This window comes from Maylandia zebra, linkage group LG5 (genome assembly GCF_041146795.1).
Source record: "Maylandia zebra isolate NMK-2024a linkage group LG5, Mzebra_GT3a, whole genome shotgun sequence".
In the NCBI taxonomy this organism is placed as follows: domain Eukaryota; kingdom Metazoa; phylum Chordata; class Actinopteri; order Cichliformes; family Cichlidae; genus Maylandia; species Maylandia zebra.
Window position 1 is genome coordinate 16,438,872 of NC_135171.1, and position 20,608 is coordinate 16,459,479.

The 20,608-nt window shown below is 40.9% G+C and overlaps 2 protein-coding genes across 3 annotated transcripts; both read left to right on the forward strand.

The window, feature by feature from the left end:
- Positions 1–177: 177 nt before the first annotated feature.
- Positions 178–12,280, forward strand: evc (EvC ciliary complex subunit 1). Of its 2 annotated transcripts, XM_004545185.3 has the most exons (20): positions 178–647; positions 752–865; positions 1,092–1,178; positions 1,672–1,895; positions 1,991–2,075; positions 2,175–2,273; positions 2,356–2,484; positions 2,590–2,751; positions 2,866–3,082; positions 3,808–3,956; positions 4,143–4,241; positions 4,317–4,529; positions 7,928–8,037; positions 8,154–8,355; positions 8,452–8,664; positions 8,776–8,911; positions 9,902–9,992; positions 11,561–11,687; positions 11,772–11,868; positions 11,956–12,280. In XM_004545185.3, exons 1-20 carry the CDS (start codon positions 468–470, stop codon positions 12,102–12,104), a joined length of 2,883 nt encoding a protein of 960 aa, XP_004545242.2. In that variant the 5' UTR covers positions 178–467; the 3' UTR covers positions 12,105–12,280. The 2 variants fall into 2 exon arrangements, with proteins under 2 accessions (XP_004545242.2, XP_076739988.1); XM_076883873.1 differs by lacking the exons at positions 178–647; positions 752–865 and adding an exon at positions 903–926.
- Positions 12,281–14,090: 1,810 nt separating this feature from the next.
- LOC101476783 (major intrinsically disordered Notch2-binding receptor 1-like) lies at positions 14,091–19,113 on the forward strand. The gene is made up of 3 exons (XM_004545184.3): positions 14,091–16,094; positions 16,506–16,724; positions 17,010–19,113. Exons 1-3 carry the CDS (start codon positions 14,091–14,093, stop codon positions 17,202–17,204), a joined length of 2,418 nt encoding a protein of 805 aa, XP_004545241.1. The 3' UTR covers positions 17,205–19,113.
- Positions 19,114–20,608: the final 1,495 nt, after the last annotated feature.

The following is a 20,608-nucleotide window of genomic DNA, read 5'->3' on the forward strand; positions in this document are numbered from 1 at the left end:
ATAGCGCTAGAAAAAAACCACATATGTTAAGAAACTCTAAGTTTGCTGGAAATCTTTTTTTCTCTTACTTGTGTCAGTGTTCTTATAGACATTGACTCCCTTATTTTTATGCAGAGATAATTCATCGTGCTTTAACATTGAAAGCAAACGTATTTCATTTCCGATCTAGCAGCACGGTTTTGACTCACTCTGAAAATCTCCTTCCAGCCCTCTTTTTTTTTAGTTAGTCGTTTTAGGACAAGGTTTTGGCTCAAATAAGTTGCTGGAAATCGTAGCTTGCTCAAGTTTAGAACCGTATTTTTTAACGAAACACGAAAACCTTTGAAATCATTCTCGAGCAGATAAGTTTGGTGTAGAGATTGTTTTTTTTTGTTGTTTTTTTTTTAGCTAGCGTCAGATGTTATTGTTTACTCGGTGAGTCCTACAAAATGCTCCGTATTATTTCTACAGTTTGAAGCAAAGCAAAGATGGAAGAGAGGGAAATGATGGCGGAATGCGCCACCGACGTTTTGGTCAGTTTCCCCGAGTCGCTGCATCTGTACACAGGACTGCTGACAGTAACTACAGTGTGCGGAGGGCTGTCGGGAATATTAGCTGCTGCTCTTTTGTATGTCTTCTGTCTGAAGCCTTTGCTGTTGACGAGACAAGTAAGCATAAATAGTCTCTTCCACATCCGCTGAATCCACTGTATTGATTCCTTACACTTTACATTCCATATTTGAGATGTTTGTTTTCTCTTTTGTCCCATCAGGGTTACAATGCAAGTAGACTGCTTGAACCTGATGATGCTGAATTAGACAACAACCAAAGGGACTATGTCAGCAAATGCAAGGAGGAGGCTCCAAGTGGAACCACTCATGACAAAGTATTACTCTAAGACTCAATTACTGAAAGTTAGTGTTGTTTTGCACAGGTACATGAATGAGGTAAATCAAGTCCAAAATTACCACAACATTCATACCCATGATGACTGCTTGTAAACTTCTGACCAAAACTGTGCATACATAAACTTGGATTTTTATTCAGTGTCACAAAGTTTTTGATGGTTAAGACTTCTCTTTAATAGTTTACTCTGTTTACTTATTGAGCAGGAGAAGAAGCAGCCACCCGTGAACAGCGATGTGGCTGCTTTTGCATCCAGAGCAAAAGTGGTTTATCCCATCAACCAAAAATACAGAGTAAGTCCACCATCTCTAGAACATGTGGCAGAATTACACGTACACAACTAAACAGTGTTTTATTCCAGATATGCTAAAGTCTTTCCTTTTTTGGGGGGCTAAAGCTGTTAATTTTGTCTGTTTACCACAAATATCAGTAGAATGTGAATGAATTTACGTATGCAGACGAATCCACGTGATTAACTAACATTGCAGTTGAAAAATATTTTGCCAAATATACCCACAGTATTGTTAAGTGCATGTGATCAAAGTGGATTGAATATTAACTTGATGCAAATTAACTGATGGAAGTTTGGCTTCGATTGACATACACTAATAAGTAGTAGTTGCATTCTTCCATTAACTGCATATTTCATTAACTACAATATGCACAATGCTAGTTAGAAATACAATTGATATAAAGAATATGTATAAGTTGTGTTTTACAATGACAAGAAGGAAACATGGCCTACTTGGCTACTGATTCCGCTTTATGTTTCACTGTTCCTGTCAGCCTTTAGCAGATGGAGCATCCAATCCGTCTCTACATGAGCACTCAAAGTTGCCAGTGATGCCTAATGAAGAGTCGTCCTCCTTCATGGATGGAGAGTCTGTGAGCCAAGAGCAGGACAACGATGGCAGCAGTCAGTTCATTTTCTCTTCGCTGTTCCCCAAGAGCTTACAGAACCAGAGATTTAACAGGGTTTCCCACTATCCTCACACACTGACACAAACGGGGTAAAAAATAACTGTACACACACATTATAACCACCAATTAATCATGGCACATTGCACAGATCCAAGTAACAACACTCACCCATTTGTTTACACAGTTTTGGAAGTAGGATCAGCCTTTACTGTTTGGCCCTGCAGGACATACAACATCACTGCTCTCAGCTTCAAGACGAAAAATATCTGGTGAGCTTTAATCATCTGTCTTATAATGTACTAGATTTCTTGTAGATATCCTTTAAAGAATGTTGTCATACTAATATATATTTTTTATTCATATTTTAGATTTTTCTACAGATGGTGAAAATAATATTGAACTATCGGTTTCCAAAAGACAAAAATGATGCTTCCTTTTCCAAGAATATTCTTCAGATGCAAGAAAAGGTAGGAGTCAATTACTAGTACTCTATTTAGAATCACTGACTTTTAAAACTTTTAATGTAAGCATCAGTTTTTATCGTTTAAGGAACTGAATGAGTTGAGGAAACAGTTAACTGCAGGCCAAGCTGTGAGTGAGAAGAGTCAAGATGATCCGTGCACATTGGAAGAAATTGAGAGAAGTCAGAAAGATCTTCTTGAACGTGGCCTTCAAATGGTAAAAGTCGAGAGGAACAGCTGTTTCACATCTTTTAGACTCCATCTATTTATGCTGTCCTTCCATGAATAAACATGGCTGCACAATGTTTGTTTCTCTTCATAGTCCAAAAGTTTCAGCAAACAGGTGGAGGACTTGTGCAAACAGCTACTTAAGAAGACCAGCTCTTTCTCTCCAGATGAAGCTCAGAATGTGATTCAGACTCTGATTCAGACACTTCTGTTAGTAGAGAAGCATCTGCTGAAGGCTCAAGAAGTAGATCTAAAGGTTAACCAACACTCGTCATTTGGAGTAGCGTTTATTTTTATTCTCATCACTTTTGTCATCATTTTAAGACTGAAAAAATGCTTCTGAGTATTTCTGTTATTTTCCATTTCTTAGAAAATGCAACAGAAGTTGTTGTGGTGGGAGGAGCTGACAGGTCTCATTCAATCCCAGCCTGCCTTGCTAAGACAGGAGGTGACTCTAAGGCAAGGCTTGATGGCTACAACTCTGGAACAGCTGACAAGCGATAACATGTTGAAATTTAGCCAAATGGAAAAGATACTTTCAAAAATTCAGGCTACACTGATTGAAGGCCTTCAGCAGTGCACTGACGGTAAGACGAATAAACTGAAATAGTTTTAGTTGAATCTCATGAAATTATTGTGTGGTTCTACCAAATAAGAGAATTATATTTGACAGTAAGATGTATGTTTCTTAAGGCATATATTTACTAAACAGGAAAAAAAAATGTAATGACAGTTTTGCAGTGATTGACCAAATGTGTGTGGAGTTATCTTCTAATATACTCAAATGGTTCCCAGAGACAAATGGCAATCTGTAATATCTAGCCTAGTTCTTAAATTTAAGTGGTGGACTCTGAAAATAGGCCATTTTCTGGGAATCCTCTTTAGCTCCTTAAATAAGGTCAAGTTCTTTCAGGACAGCAGAGAGTATCATACTGTATGTATTAGTGCATCCCAGACTCTCAGCCTCTTTCTACATATCCCTCACTGTTGTCATAGACAACAAAAACAGGACAATGCTGTTTAGACGTTAACTGTGCCTACAATTTTCAGCCAAAGAATCTTTTCTTTTTGGACTTATTGGTACTTTTATTTCCTTTTGTGCTCGAGATTTTAATAATTGTGAGAAACCTAAGTAGACTATGGAGCTATGCAGTTAGGAGACATTGTTCTGTCACGACTACTTGCTAAATACACCAAGTAAAGCATATTACTTAACTTTTATTCTATATTCATCAAACTATCTTTGCACTGCAATAAAACAAATGCAGTTGTCTTGATAATCCTGAGCTTGACAGATTCCTCTATGCTGCAGATTGCATGAAAAAGACAAATGAGCTGGTGAATGAGAAGTGCAGCAAAAAGGTGTCCAAGAGGAAGAAGCTTCAGAGGAGTCACACCAAGGAGAAGAGCCGTGCCTTAGAACTGAAACAGAGTCCCAGTGACCTACAGGAGCTTACCAAGGTCAGGTCCAATACCTTAAGGATTACTGTTGAAATGGGATTGTGTGAAAGAGCTTTAAAGAATATGATTTTCTGTTGGTACTTGAGGAATTTTCCTCTTGTCAGTTTTAGTCACTGTAGTTACAATAACTAGGCAAAAGAGACCATGGAAAGTGTGCAAGTAAGTCTGAGCTTATGTGCCCTCCAGGTATATCATGAGTTGCTGATGAAGCACAGGCAACAGATTTGGGACTTGGAGCAGCAGCAGGACAGAAGGGTGGTTGACGGCCTCTGTGACCTCTGGAAGGTAAATGATCAATCGCTAAATTCTGTCTGCTTACAGAGCTCGTCTGTTTTTCTTATGTAGTTTCTGTGTCTTCAGAAACTTCATACCTCTTGGTCCAAGAGGCTCGGGGAGCTGGCCAAGGATGTTTTTCTCTCCTCTGTTCCTGCTCAGACAAAGCTCTCTGCTGAACACTGTGAGAAACTGTGGCTGGATCTGGAGCAGGAGCTGTCTGCTCAGCTACAGCAGGTGGAGTGCACTACCAGGCAGCAACTGGATGACATTAGGGCTGAGCTGGATACATATGAACAGGTAGAAAACTTGTGTTGAATCTGTGTCATTGTTTCATTTCACATTTCAAATTTAATGAATTTTTTTTCCCTGTACCGTTTTTTTCCACACTATAAGGCGCACTGTTGAAGAGTGGGTCTGTTTTCATACATAAGGCGCACCATATTATAAGGCGCATTAAGACAAACAAAACAGTCAGATAACTCGACCTTTATTAAGCTCATTCACAGTAACTCTTAACGTTGTTAAGCTGTAACACTACGCTGTAACTTTTTCAGTCCATTCAACTTCCACAATTCCATCAGATTCTTCACCTTCCATGTCTGAGTTAAACATCTGGGCAATTTCGGCATTAAGCATGCCCGGATCCCTCTCATCATTATCCGAATCAGTCTCGTTGCTGTTACTTAGCTGTTCAGTGATTATTCCAGCCTTTGTGAAAGCTCGGACAACACTTGACTGATACCTTAGCCCAAGCATCCACGATCCATTGACAGATAGTGGCGTAACTTGCTCGGCGTTGCCTCCCTGTCTTGGTGAATGTGTGTTCGCCTTCTGTCATCCAATGCTCCCACGCAGCTCATAATTTAACTTTGAACGACCTGTTGACACCAGTATCTACAGGGAGTGCAGAATTATTAGGCAAGTTGTATTTTTGAGGAATAATTTTATTATTGAACAACAACCATGTTCTCAATGAACCCAAAAAACTCATTAATATCAAAGCTGAATGTTTTTGGAAGTAGTTTTTAGTTTGTTTTTAGTTTTAGCTATTTTAGGGGGATATCTGTGTGTGCAGGTGACTATTACTGTGCATAATTATTAGGAAACTTAACAAAAAACAAATATATACCCATTTCAATTATTTATTTTTACCAGTGAAACCAATATAACAGCTCCACATTCACAAATATACATTTCTGACATTCAAAAACAAAACAAAAACAAATCCGCGACCAATATAGCCACCTTTCTTTGCAAGGACACTCAAAAGCCTGTCATCCATGGATTCTGTCAGTGTTTTGATCTGTTCACCATCAACATTGCGTGCAGCAGCAACCACAGCCTCCCAGACACTGTTCAGAGAGGTGTACTGTTTTCCCTCCTTGTAAATCTCACATTTGATGATGGACCACAGGTTCTCAATGGGGTTCAGATCAGGTGAACAAGGAGGCCATGTCATTAGTTTTTCTTCTTTTATACCCTTTCTTGCCAGCCACGCTGTGGAGTACTTGGACACGTGTGATGGAGCATTGTCCTGCATGAAAATCATGTTTTTCTTGAAGGATGCAGACTTCTTCCTGTACCACTGCTTGAAGAAGGTGTCTTCCAGAAACTGGCAGTAGGACTGGGAGTTGAGCTTGACTCCATCCTCAACCCGAAAAGGCCCCACAAGCTCATCTTTGATGATACCAGCCCAAACCAGTACTCCACCTCCACCTTGCTGGCGTCTGAGTCGGACTGGAGCTCTCTGCCCTTTACCAATCCAGCCACGGGCCCATCCATCTGGCCCATCAAGACTCACTCTCATTTCATCAGTCCATAAAACCTTAGAAAAACCAGTCTTGAGATATTTCTTGGCCCAGTCTTGACGTTTCAGCTTGTGTGTCTTGTTCAGTGGTGGTCGTCTTTCAGCCTTTCTTACCTTGGCCATGTCTCTGAGTATTGCACACCTTGTGCTTTTGGGCACTCCAGTGATGTTGCAGCTCTGAAATATGGCCAAACTGGTGGCAAGTGGCATCTTGGCAGCTGCATGCTTGACTTTTCTCAGTTCATGGGCAGTTATTTGGCACCTTGGTTTTTCCACACACTTCTTGCGACCCTGTTGACTATTTTGAATGAAACGCTTGATTGTTTGATGATCACGCTTCAGAAGCTTTGCAATCTTGAGACTGCTGCATCCCTCTGCAAGATATCTCACTATTTTTGACTTTTCTGAGCCCGTCAAGTCCTTCTTTTGACCCGTTTTGCCAAAGGAAAGGAAGTTGCCTAATAATTATGCACACCTGATATAGGATGTTGATGTCATTAGACCACACCCCTTCTCATTACAGAGATGCACATCACCTAATATGCTTAATTGGTAGTAGGCTTTTGAGCCTATACAGCTTGGAGTAAGACAACATGCATGAAGAGGATGATGTGGACAAAATACTCATTTGCCTAATAATTCTGCACTCCCTGTAGTGGTGAGACGGGCACGCATGGAGTTGTAGATCAAAAGAGACAGAGATTTGTGGAAAAAGCCATCCGGTCTCTTGACATAAACTTCCCTCAGCCACTTGCTCATCTTCTCGTCCATCCATCCCTTTGAGTTAGCCTTGACGATGACGCCGGCCGGAAACTTTTCTTTTGGCAAAGTCTTCCTCTTGAAAATGACCATGGGTGGTAGTTTCTGGCCATTAGCTTGGCAGCCCAGAACTACAGTGAAGGATGACTTCTCCTTCTCTGCGGTGCATATAGATACCGTACTGGTCCCTGTTTTCTCGACAGTGCGGTTCACAGGGATGTCAAAGGTGAGGTGGACCTCGTCCATGTTAGTGATGAGTTCTGGCCGGGTCTTCTTTTCAGTGATCTTATTCTGGCAGTAGGTGCGGAAAATGGCCAGCTTTTCTTTGTAATTGTTTGGTAGTTGCTGTGAGATAGTAGTTCTTGTGCGGATTGAGAGATTATGCCTTTTCATAAAACGGAAGCACCAAGAGGGTCCCCCTCGAAAGTCGTTGATCTGCATGTCACGTGCTACCGCTGTTGCCTTGAGTCGAATAGAGACTGTAGAGACACTTCTACCTACTGTTCTCTGTTCAATAACTGTTCAATTTTGTCCTCTAACTGCGGCAATCGCGCCTTGTTCCCTTCGGAAACTTCTTTTGGTCTTCTTTATTAGTTTTAGGTCATCTTCTTGCTTCCTCCTCTTGCGCACCATGGACTCATTAATACCGAATTGTCTCGTAGCTACTCTATTTCCATTTTTTACTGCATAACTGATTGCTCAGAGTTTAAAATCCACTTCGTAAGCATGTCTCTTCGAGGGGTGCCATTTTGGAGTCGTTATACACACACAACACGGTAATGTTATGTTGAAGCACAGTACGTATTACTCCGCGAGGCTCCTGGCAACGGTAACCGTAATGCTCCGAAAAGTGGTACTAAAAAATGTTTTTGACAGATTTTTGAGCATCGTGTACCACATAAAATCAGTTTGAGGTCAGTAAACACAAACCAAAATTCATACATAAGGCGCACTAGATTATAAGGCGCACTGTTGATTTTTGTGAAGATTTCAGGATTTTACATGCGCCTTATAGTGTGGAAAATACAGTAATTTCTTCCGATTTTTAAACCCTGCCCAGTGATCTAATTAAATGAGAATCTTACAAAATTGCTTTTCCTTGTTTTAAACTGAGCTTCTCTTTGTGTAGGTATGGACTGAAGGGATTGCTTTAGGGCAGTCCTGTCTGCAACACCTGAGGGAACAACAGATGAAGCTCATCCAAGACATGGTAGCCAAACAGAGCTACACACTCAACAGGTAAAATCGTAAAAAATATTTATGACATATTGAGTGTATAAAAAAACTAGGTCTGCACTGTGGCCAAATCCACTTATGAGTTAATAGGAAGTAATGGAATGTAATATTTCTCTTAGTGAAATGGGGAAGCTGATAGAGAAGAAACATGAGCACTTTCTGCTGGTTGTGCAGAGGCACTTTGTGGTCAGGCACTTTTGTCTACATATGCTGAAAGAGATGAGGCTGTCCAAGCTGAAGGCACTATCTCAGACTGATTTCAGAGCTCTACTAATAGAAGATCCCAGTAAAAACCCGCTGTGTGTCAATTTAACTCTCAAGGTGGGAAAATTCACACATATAAACACAGTTGTTTTTAATTTGTTCAGTGTTTTAATAATTCTTCTGTTGAACACTGTTATCTGCTAACGGTCACAGAATGGCAGGCCCAGCCTAGCAGAGAGACATCTGGGCCCAGAGAGTCAGCTCTTGGGGAATAGCTTCCAGCAGGAGTTCCTGTCTGAACTGGAAACGGGAACAGAGCTCCTTCAGAGCCATGCACAGCTGGTACTAGGCAACACCCTAAGCTATGCCATTCAACAAATGAGGGAAGACCCGCCTACAGAGTTACAGACCGCTTCTAGCCTGAAGGTAAGACCTGGGTGAAAGTTATTTAATTTCACTTATTTTAATAAACTGAGAATTAGCTTCCAGTGGTTGGTTTTCATTAGGTTGCAGGCTAAAACCTTTTTATTCCACTAGCACCACCTGACGGAAGCTGCTGCAGAGAGCGTTTACTTGACCAAAGATTCTCTTACTTCGCTGGTCCGAAGCTACTATTCCCACCTACAGGATATCACCAGAAAACTGCGCCAGGATGATTCAAAAATAAACCAGGGTGAGACAGACCCAGCACGAGTTTAGTTTTTAAACTAAAGTAACCAGAGTAACCCTGTATTCATTACTGAGTACTCAGAAATCTTGAAGGAGCTGCCTTCTTATTTGTAAAATAATTTTCTCATTTGTTACAAATGTCCCCTTCCAAATAATCCCAAAGGAGTTCTTTCGGTTTGAAATCTGGTGACTGGAGGACAATTAAGTACAATGAACTTATTGTCAACAAACCACTTTGAGCTATTTGATGTAAAATGGTTGAAGAGGAAGGATGGATTGGTGCCTTCATGTTGGTTACACTCGATTTGTATTTCCAATGTTTTGGTGAGCCTAGCCTCAGTTTCCTGTTCTTAGCTGACAGGTGTGCCACTCATTGTGGTCTTCTGCTGCTGTAGCCAATCTACTTCAAGGTTGATGTGTTGTGTGCTCAGAGATGCTCTTTGGTATACCTTAGTTGTAACAAGGTATGAAGAATAGGACTTGTTACCTATAAACTACTTCAAGGTGATAGGTAACTCATATATAAAGTGGTTATTTGATTTCCCTCAAAAGGAGGCAATACTCTAGGCATTTTCTCCCAGTACACAGCACTGACTGTGAACACTTAGCGAGTGTTACTGTAAGAGCTGTGATAGTACAGGGTTGAGATAAACTGTTAACAGAAGAGAGCAGATGATGCTAGTCAGATGTGTTGTTATTGCTTAAGCTATGAATGATTTCCTGTAAGGAGGAAGGAGAAGCTGAAATGACTTGCTTCAGAAGTGCTCGATCGAATAGAGTTCACCATTTTCCAATGTGAGATAACTGAAGCTTCTTTTGATCTGTGAATCAAGAAGAGGTGTTCTATTAGAGTCAGAAAATAACATAATAGAGCTGAAATGAGCATAATAAATGGCAAGTTTTACATTTAAAATTGTACGGCAGCTAGTAGTCAGTAGACAGAAAATCCACCTTACTCTTTTTACTCTTGTAAACATTTCCTTCAATCCTTCAGAGGTGAATGAGGGGCAAGAGAGCAGCAGGGCCTTGCTGAGAGAGCTAATGAACTGGAGCAAGAAACCCGGATCTGCTGAATTCCAACAGAGGTACATAAAACTGGTAGAGCTGGTATTTTTTTTTTTTAAGTGGTACTTTATTGTAAATTAATTCTTACAAAACATGTACAGTGGTCCCTTGGTATAATACGGTTCACCTTTCGTACCCTCACTGTTTCGACGATTTTTTTTGGTGTGCAATCTTGCATGCTTTTTTTTTATTTATTTTTTTTTTTACAGCACATTGTGTTCTGTGTCCTGATCAGCTGGAGACCATTGTCAATCAATCTCCTCCGTGCTGTGTCTCCTGTACATTACAGAATTACAGATCGCTAGCATTGTGACTCGAAGTGCTGTACTGTATGTTTGTAAGTTTTCTCCCCAACAAACACAACAATGTCGACGAAACATTTTGCAATGTAAAAGGTACCTGCCCTAGCACCCAAAAGGCAGAGGAAGATGCTAACCATCGCACAAAAAGTTGGACTTCTGGACATGCTAAAGGAAGGCAGAAGTTACCGGGGGGGTGGATTATACGGATTATACAGGGTGGGCCATTTATATGGATACATCATAATAACATGGGAATGGTTGGTGATATTAAAGTCCTTATTGTGGCACATTAGTATATGTGAGGGGGCAAACTCCTCAAGATGGGTGGTGACCATGGTGGCCATTTAGAAGTCGGCCATCTTAGATACAACTTTTGTTTTTTCAATAGGAAGAGGGCCATGTGACACATCAAACTTATTGGTAATGTCACAAGAAAAACAATGGTGTGCTTGGTTTCAACGTAACTTTATTCTTTCATGAGTTATTTACAAGTTTCTCACCACTTAAAAAATGTGTTCAATGTGCTGCCCATTGTGTTGGATTGTCAATGCAACCCTCTTCTCCCACTCTTCAAACACTGATAGCAACACCGCAGGAGAAATGCCAGCACAGGCATCCAGTATCTGTAGTTTCAGGTGCTGCACATCTCGTATCTTCACACCATAGACAATTGCCTTCAGATGACCCCAAAGATAAAAGTCTAAGGGGGTCAGACCGGGAGACCTTGGGGGCCATTCAACTGGCCCACGACGACCAATCCACTTTCCAGGAAACTGTTCATCTAGGAATGCTCGGACCTGGCACCCATAATGTGGTGGTGCACCATCTTGCTGGAAAAACTCAGGGAACGTGCCAGCTTCAGTGCATGAAGAGGGAAACACATCATCATGTAGCAATTTCAAATATCCAGTCGCCTTGAGGTTTCCATTGATAAAGAATGGACCCACTATCGTTGTAACCCATATACCACACCAAACCATCACTTTTGTTGTTCCAACAACTGTGTCACATGGCCCTCTTCCTATTGAAAAAGTTGTATCCAAGATAGCCGACTTCTCAATGGCCACCATGGTCACCACCCATCTTGAGGAGTTTGCCCCCTCACATATACTAATGTGCCACAAACAGGACTTTAATATTACCAACCATTCCGATGTTATTATGATGTATCCATATAAATGGCCCAGCGCGCTACTTCGCGGGTTATTTTTAGAACGTAACTCGCTCGATAAACGAGGGACCACTGTATATAATTTTCAATTTATCTTTGTTTTCAAATGTATTAGGGTTGAACTTCACAAAAGAAAGGTGCTGGAGCAATATGATCTGGATCAGGAGATGACTTGCGAGCAGCTTAGGCAAAAGAAAATAGCCCAGGATCAAACCATGCAAAGGGTCAAAGAAGAGTTACTGGTTAGTATGCTTCGTCTGCACTGTACTCTTTGCTAGTAGGTGTATTTACATCCTTTAGATGTGTTGTGATGCTTTGTCCATTAGGAGGCAGAAGAAAGCTTCATAACTGAGCTTGCAGCTTTGGCCCGGATTTCTGTCCAGAGCCATGATCCAGAACACAGCAGTGAAGAGGACGACATTGGTAACCACCCTTACCCCAGACAATTAAATTGTGTATATTCCCATTTCACTCTTTCATGTCCTTTTTAATTTGTTTGCGTTTGAACAGGTGATCAGAGTGCCCCGATACTGGACCTGCTGGCCCTTAATCCAGCATTAGATCCAGCTTTGAACCCTTCACTCACCCCGACTGTAGTAACACCAGTGAAGAGTTCAAAACAGAAGAAGGAAAGAAAACGAGAATCTCATCAGAGTTGACATCATTTCACAGCGTTTACATTTTCCTGCAGTAATATTCTGTAAAAGGTTGACTCTTTTGTTGTTGTTATAGTTTTCCTCTTATAAAGCCAAAATGTCTCTGTTGATACTAGTATTGTCATAAAAAGGTTTTAAGTCAGAGTTTAAATACTGTTATTCTGAAATGTTTCCCTCAGTGTATCATGACATAACAACTCACTGAAAGTGATGAATTGTGTCTTTCTTTCATACCCGACTATGAGAGCTGCTACTCAACTGGCCCTGTCAGTAAAGCATTTACTGCCTACACCCACACTGCTTTTCATACCACTGCTCATTCTCTGTATTGATTCCTGAGTACACAGGATGATGGATGCTTTTCTAGTGAGTTGTTGGATGAATTAGAGATGTCCATCCTCATTGTAGCAGAGTGCTACTACTCAGCGATGAAAGCCTCGCATCTCTCTTGGTCTAATGGGGTTTTAAGTACAACCCTTTATGGATGATAATGCAGAGTAATGGTGAAAACTCTGGGAGGGCTGGAGTCTGGCAGACACTTTTGTGTGTGCACAGCAATCCAGCAGGCAATTTAGCCTGCACCTTATGGTTCACTGTCGGTTTGAAGTTTAAGGAGTGTCAATTAGCAAACATCAATTTTTAATCTGCCCTTTATTTTCATGCTCATCTTGCACACATAGCCAATTATTGCCATGGCAGCCTGAGAAAATATGCTCCAGGTCCTGACCCACTCTTGCACATCACAGTGCCCTGCCAAGAGTGTTTCTCCTGCACTGTGTCAGTTAGAAATGTCGGTGTACTGTTGACTTTACAAGTGTCGTCGCTGATCTGTGGTGAGGGGAAACCGTTTGGATGTATTTTGAGGTCCCTTAGGGGACTGCAGGGACTTGTGGGAAGATGACCTGATTTCTAATTTTCTCCTCTCCTGCCTGGGCTGTGGGCTCGACACTGATTCAAACGCAGAGAAGCCCGTGAGAAGAATGACTAAAACGATGCTACACCAGACCTATTTGGAATACGGTTTCTCTGTCAGTGTAAATCTGGATGTTTGGTTGATGGATACAGGCGTGGCTGTAATTCTGCACTGGTAGATTCAGGTAAGTGGAAATACACTTAGGTTTGCCTTGGGATATGCTTCACTGTTACCGACGTGTTTACAACCTAAATTGCATATTTGCAGCATTTTTCTGTAATTGGTTTTATCCCATCTGACACACTAATCCAAAAGAGGTCATGGTCTTTTTTTTTTTCTTTAAAAACAAAAGAAAGACAGCGGTCCATACTGTTTGTATATTTAGATCATTTACAAATGCAACAATTGGAGTTTCCAAATGCACGTCAGTATGTTCATCCATATGGTCTTCATTTGTTCAGTAAATGCCCTGAAGCTGTTAATAGAAAAGGTGGATTAAAAATGTCCAGTGAGGTAAGTGTGCGCAGTGTGACGCCGTCATCAGATCAGATGATCGTTTATTTTAGGACCCCAGAATAAGGTCGCTTTCCAAAACTGAAAAAAGTATCCTCTGTACAGGAAGGTGTCTGAATCACTTCTGTAACTAACAGAAACTTGTAAGCTAATATAAGAACCTCAGCATAATAAATGTGACTGTAAAATGAGTAAGACATCATTTAGAACCGGTAAACTATATTTTTATAATAATAATACAAAAGAAATGTGTAGTAGTAGTAATGCCTAGGCTACAATAACTTCACTTACATCACTATTGTTTTTTGTTATTTATACACAGCATGTGCATTATTCTGATTTAAGTAATTCAACAAACATGCTTTCCTGGGGAAACTATTTTATCTTCACTCACTTTTTGACTGGTCAAATATAGGACTTCAATTCCCTTTGCAATCATGTTTAAGTGGCTTTAATACTTAGTAGTTTTGTGGCATTGTCTTGCATTTGAGAATTGCTATATTTAAATTGTAGCAAACTTTGCCTATCCTAACTGCTTTCTTCTGCTTGTCAGGTGAGCAACCATGGCTAACCTGCAGCAGGAATACCCTGGAGTTCTTCTGGGGATCCTGGAGGAACTGGCCAATATGCGCCAGTGGCTTACGTTCCAGGATCTTTGTCGTATGGTCAGCAGCCGCTTTGACCTCGAGCACCTTATTGAGCTCAGGAGTTTGCTCTTTGCTGCAGCTAGCAGGGATCCCTGTTTCCCAGCCACTCTGTTCAGGGACAGAGTTTCTACCAGAGGCCAGGGGCTATCACCCATAGGTGTCGCTGCTGACATAGTAACTATCTTCAATCTTATTCAGATGACGGGTGGGGTCTCTGAAGGGAGCCAACCAATGAGAGCTCCCACTGTCCTGCCTGTTGACCAGTCCCCAGGCCCCAGTCTGCCTGGGATCCACCAGCTGAATATCCCTGGTCGAGAACGAGTACGCACCCACTCTGACTCCAGTGGCCAGCCAATTGACCAGCACTTGCTTTTTCCAAAATCAAATTACTCAGCGCGGAAACGAGCAAGTCTTCCCCCGGATCCTATCTCACTTGTGTCCTCTCCCCCAATAAGAGCGAGGGCTGTGTCTTTCGACTTGCCTCACACCACCCTTCTGTATCCTAGCAGTCAAATCTCTGACAACGCAATGAAGAATATCTACCTACCTTTGGAAACAGACAGTGAGTCTAGTGGAGATTCTGCCACCGTGGAGGTGTTTGAAGCTGAACAGGGAACATCGGTTGACCAGAAGAGAAACATCTTCAGGAAAGACTTCCACAACCAGCCACCTTTAATACCCCAGGTCACTGTTAGCAGTGAGTCTCCCAGTCCCAACAAAGGGCAGAAAGGATTCGACAATCTCAGCTTTGATATGATCCCTAATCCTTACCCATCACCAACAGCAGTTTACCAGACTCCAGAGCAGCGAGTTAAACATGAAAGCTTGGATGACCTACAGGACTCAACGTATTTCGGACCCGGCTCTATCCCGGAGCCATCCCCACGGCACCTTCAACCTCCTAGGACAAAAAAGCATGCATGGAGCAGTAAAAGTCACAGTCTAGAGGATCGGCTAGGCCTAGACAGCATTGGGATGGGCATAGAATCACAAGGGGGGCAACTTCCAAGACGTTCAACCCCTGCTATCAGTAGGGGCTTTGGGGGGTCTTCAGGAGGAGAGAGTGGAGATAGTGGATTGCCAGGTGGAGCTGATGGATTCAAAGCTCAGGCAACACAGACAGACCCACCGGACCCTCGGCGACTCCGTAGCCTTGTTCATGCTGATCGCCTCTCTTTTATGACCTCATTAGATGACCCTGAGTTTGGGGAAGATGACATCAGTGCAATCTTTCGTTTCTTAGATGACATTAGTATGTGTGGTTCCACAGGAGTCCTGCACCCCAGTGATAGCACCGCTAACCAGGACACCCCTGAGGCTAGACGTGGCCGGCTAGGTCAACTCCAGAGGCTCTTTCACTCTCTAGAAAGCAGTGACGATGGGCTGAAAGCCAGTGTCTGTAAGTTACTGCTTCGTATGAGCCAGATAGAAAGACAACTAGAATCGCTGAATGATGTGAAGTCTGAGATTTCCCAGGTACTTTCTGCTTTACAGCGATTAGATGAAAAGATCCAGCAGCCACCCGGAGGTGGCGGACAAGTTACAGGTGGGAGATGGCTTGAACCTCTTAGTGGTGTCTCCTCTTTCATGAGCCACCCTTTAACTCCTTCCGAATCATCAGAACCTCAACCTTTGTCTGCATCTGGACATCTGTTTCCCGCTACCAGCTCCAGTAGTCTGGACTGGAGCCGTTGGAATACTCCAGGAGATCAAACAGAAAGCAGCAAAGGTCAGGCAGATTCAAAGGGCGTGAAAGAAGGGAAGAAGGATGCATCATCTAGTCGTGCCTCTAAAACCCAGCCTGAAGAGAAAAGTGTCTCTGACTCCAAACAACTGAATGTGTCTAACTCTGCAAGAGACTGGACTGTGTCATTCTCGAAAAGTAAAGATGGCAAAGCTTCACAAAGAAAAACCGGGCAGGTAGAGTAATTCCACATAGTATTTGATCCTATATTTTCTATGATACAAAAAATAAATGTTAGATTAGAGATTAGTTCATAAGCATATAATTAATCGCCCTTAAATGTACACAACAGTTTCAGCCATGAGTATAAACATGATGTTCAGCCTCAAAAAGGCATGTTTTTAACTCTGTATTTTGCCGACTAGACATCTGTGATTATGTGGTTGTTTGACAAGTGAGCTATTGGTTTAAACTTTTAGGATGACTAAGATTTGGTCAAGACTGAAAAGAAGTATATTGAAATGTATATACATTGTGGTATTTAGCATAACTAACATTGTCGACTTACGGAATTTTAAATACTTTAAAGATGTGTTGTCATCTAAACAGCATACATAAAATCTGTGTTTGGTGCATATTTATTCTAGGCAGATCAGTCGGGCAGCACCACTAACCTACTCTCCCAAAAGCCTGCCAGCCTGGTGGAACAAGTGTTTAACTCATCCCTGTTCCACCACAAAGACAGCAGTCTCACAGGGGGGCTAAGCTCTGGAAAGGTCCTGGACCCCAGATTGGCCGAGGGAAGGGGAAGACCAATATGGACTGTAGATGACAGAGAAGCACGAATCTCACCATTGGACTTACAGGCAAGAATTTCTGACTTTTAAAGCGACACAAGCAGTGTGGAAATGACACAAGCAAATATGTTGTATGATTTTTTTTTTTTTTTGATTGCCTAATATCAGTGCCTAATGCAGAGTCAGCTGACATCCATATCGATCAGTCAAACTTTATTTATATTTATGTGTTGCACATTTAATGTCTTAGTGCAAAAGGAAATGAATGGTCAGCCAATAAAAGCATGGAACAAGTGTGAAATAATAAATATATATCTACTTGGTATAGAAACTAAATGGAATTATGTCCCTCAGGCTCCCGAGTCTCTGAACCCGAACAACATGGAGTTCTGGATGGACGACATCTACAATCCAGGCTACGATGCTCTACTCAGGCGTAAAGAAGCTGATCTCCGCCGGGCCAAGATCTGCAAGCTGATTGCACTTATAGCCACTGCAGTGACTATCATTCTCATCATCGTCATTCCCATTTGCACCATGGGCCAGTGAAGCCTCTTCCAGAAAACTCACTTTCTTGCCTGATTTCATTTAATTTGTTAATATATTTATTTTCAGCAGCTATGAGCTGTGCCTAGGACCATATATGGGATTCTTATTGAGATTAGTGGAGGAGAGACTGTGACTCTTGAGCGGGTTTGATGATCTGCGAATGATCAATACCTCCTTTTATTTCTCTGCATGCACCATCATTATTTATTACTTCAGAAATACAGGAGGATTTTAACTGTTACTGGAAATTACATATAGCCATTCCCTCGTACAGTTACATACACACTGTAAATCATCTCCCGTGCCATTTTTTTCTCCCATTTGCTATGATTTATTTCATGACTTATGTTCCTACTAAACTGAAGCGACTGCAAAGGAAGTAACTAACTTTAAAGGTTTTAAACAGTTCTACAGTAACTGATAGCATATGTTGAAACTAGTAATACTGAGCCAATGCAAAAGGGACTTCTTTTTTTTCCCTCCTTTCGTCTGCACTTTTCTGAGAAACAGCACTGTTAAAAAATGCATTGTGAATATGCTTGAGCACTGAACACTGCCTGACTTGTTCTTGCTGTTCGCCTGAGAACAAACTAGGGCTTATTTCACCTCTATGTAAGATAATTGTTTCATTAGTAAATCAGAGTTTAACATCTGTAATTTATAAATAGAGTTGGATTTCTTTTTATAATTAAGTTTAGTTTCAACATTTCTTCTTGTACTTTAAAAGATATACTGCTCATAAAATGTTAAGTTATTAAAAAAATAATATTTTTATAGAGTTTTCGCCCATTTTCAAACTGTCTAATCCATTTTTGAATGTGTCTGACTTGTGGAGCAGAGTGTTTACCAAGCGTCAGGTTTCACGAAATGAAAGTTGTTGTTGTTTTTGTTGTCGTTCGTGATGCTTTGGCTCTGGAGCAGTGAAAAAAGGAGGGAGCCCTTTCCAGTAACCACTCTCTGAGTGGATGATTCCACTTGTAATTTAATTGATGGGATGTTTTGGAGTCCACCTATGCACATTATCTTTTCACAGTACTCACTTGCCAATAGCTTTTCCACATTTTTGCAGACTCACTTAGCAGATTCCTCTGCTGTCCTTTGAAAACGTCCTGTGAACTAAGTATGCTAACTTTTTGTCCCTGACTAAAGAATACATTGCGGCTGATGTCAAATCTGTTCATCTATAGTGGGATACAACAATATATCTCTGCAACAAAACTACCTGTGTAAAGCTTCTATCTTTCAGCTTTTGCTGTCAGAGTGCTGTTGCTTGAACTCCAAAGTAAGGCTGTGATGTAATGTGCAGAGTTCCCTTTATTGTGGTTAAAATATAAAGCACACTTACAGTAGACTGTAATCTAATACATCCTCATCGGAAACCACAGCCTTTCAATGACCAGATAATTGAATTAAATACACCACCTCAACAAAAATGTAACATTGTAAGCTGCTCAACTTCAGTATTTTTCAGGACTAATTGGATTGCATTGCATCTTTTAGGTGCACATCTTCCTCTGATGTGGATTGGACAGTTGTCATGCCATAAAAACTTCACTTTACACAGGATGTATAGAGAGAGTGGGTCGTGCTTCAGTGTATGGGCCTAAGTAGATGCACTATATACCTGCCAAGTGCTCCCCATGAGGCTGTTTGTGGATCCATTACCTTTCCAATGGTGCCAGTGAGAAGACTTAACTCAGCACAATCTGCAGGGTGCTTCCTTTCAAACTTCTGTGCATTAGACCATCCTCATACTTTTTTAGTCTTGAAATGCACATAACACTTTTGTTTGTAATGTCGATCTTGTTTTTGTAGTATCCACGCAACTTTTAGACAGACAGAGGAAATCTGTAAACTTGTTATTCGAGTAAACAATGCCTAAAAAAGAAAACTTGATTGCGAATGTAAGAAAAACATGTCACCATACAGTTTTCTGGTGTGCAATGCTTCAATGATGCAAGGATGTTTGTTGACTTGCCTGTCTGCATAAACTCATTAAAAGGGGTGTGTGCCTTTTACAGCAGTTTGTCTGATTTAATAAACTCTAAATGCAAACCTAAATGTAATATATCATAATCATGCACTTATAGCAACACAGAGAATGGGGGAAATCCTGCAGAAAAGAACTGCACTGCAAATTTAATTATGTCTCATTTTTCCTCAAGTGTGTGGTTACACTTGCAGACAGAACAAGTCCATCCATTTTAAAAAAGAGCTGCTGATTAGAGGGGAAAAGAGATATTCTGGCAGTCAAATGATCCATGACTAGAGGAAATGTACAAATAAAGATGAATAATTGATAAAGACATAAAGGACGCATCGACTGACAAATCTGATTATCTCAAATCAGCTATAGTGGACTTGAAGTACTCAGACAGTTCTGAAGTAATGCTCATTTAAAAAAATAAACCAGCTAAAACCTTTTTTTGAATTGTAAACTGTTCTAATATGGACACTTACATGTAAGTTCTGCAGTTGAAAGCGTGTGTGTGTGTTGTTGTCATTAAATCTTGCACAAAGAGCTCCTGCTACACCCAGATATGCCATCCGCTGCTGATTAATGATGCTGTTGGTTGCATCCCAGTTGGCACGATGATGGCAACGAGACACAAGGCACAATTACTCACTGTTTCACAACTTTATAATTTCACACATAATTTCCCATTGCTGTATTGCATTCAATAATATACACAGAAAGAGCAGGAAGTATATATATTGTGGTGGCTTACTCTGAATAAAACTTATAGTGAAAACTGCATAGTCTATATATAAAAGTTACTGATATCACTGACTAATATTTACTCACAGTCAGTAAGGTAGGCATGTCAAACTAAGTGGCCTCATGTGAAAATCTTAAAAAAAATAAAAACATTTAATACTTTTGTTCTATACATTTCAGGAATATTAAAAATGCCCATGATGATTATTTGTTTGTTTAAATAAATAGATAGATAGATAAATATATACTTTATTGATACCACAAGTGAAACTGTTGTGTTGCAACAGCATGATAAAGAATAAAAAATAGTACAGTCTACAATAAATAACAAAGAAACAGCACTTTGTAGTGCCACAGCCGCCTTATACTCAGGGGCGGATCAACAAGGGTGTTATGTGCCACCCTAAAATAATCTCTTGCCACCCGTAGTGCCACCCTAGGTTTTTGCATATGCCAATGTTGTTTTTTAAAATAAGCTAGCATTAACACTTTGAGCCTAGCTACAGTTAACACTGAATACCTAAAACTGAGTATATTGCATACTGTTACCCTCCCTCCCCACTACTAAAAAATGGTTATTTCTTGTTGTCAGTAGTAACCAATGCCTTTGATTGTGCCGAGCAATGATATTTTTAAAAGTGATGAAAATCCTAGGCAAGACTCCACTCCTCTGTGAGGAAACATC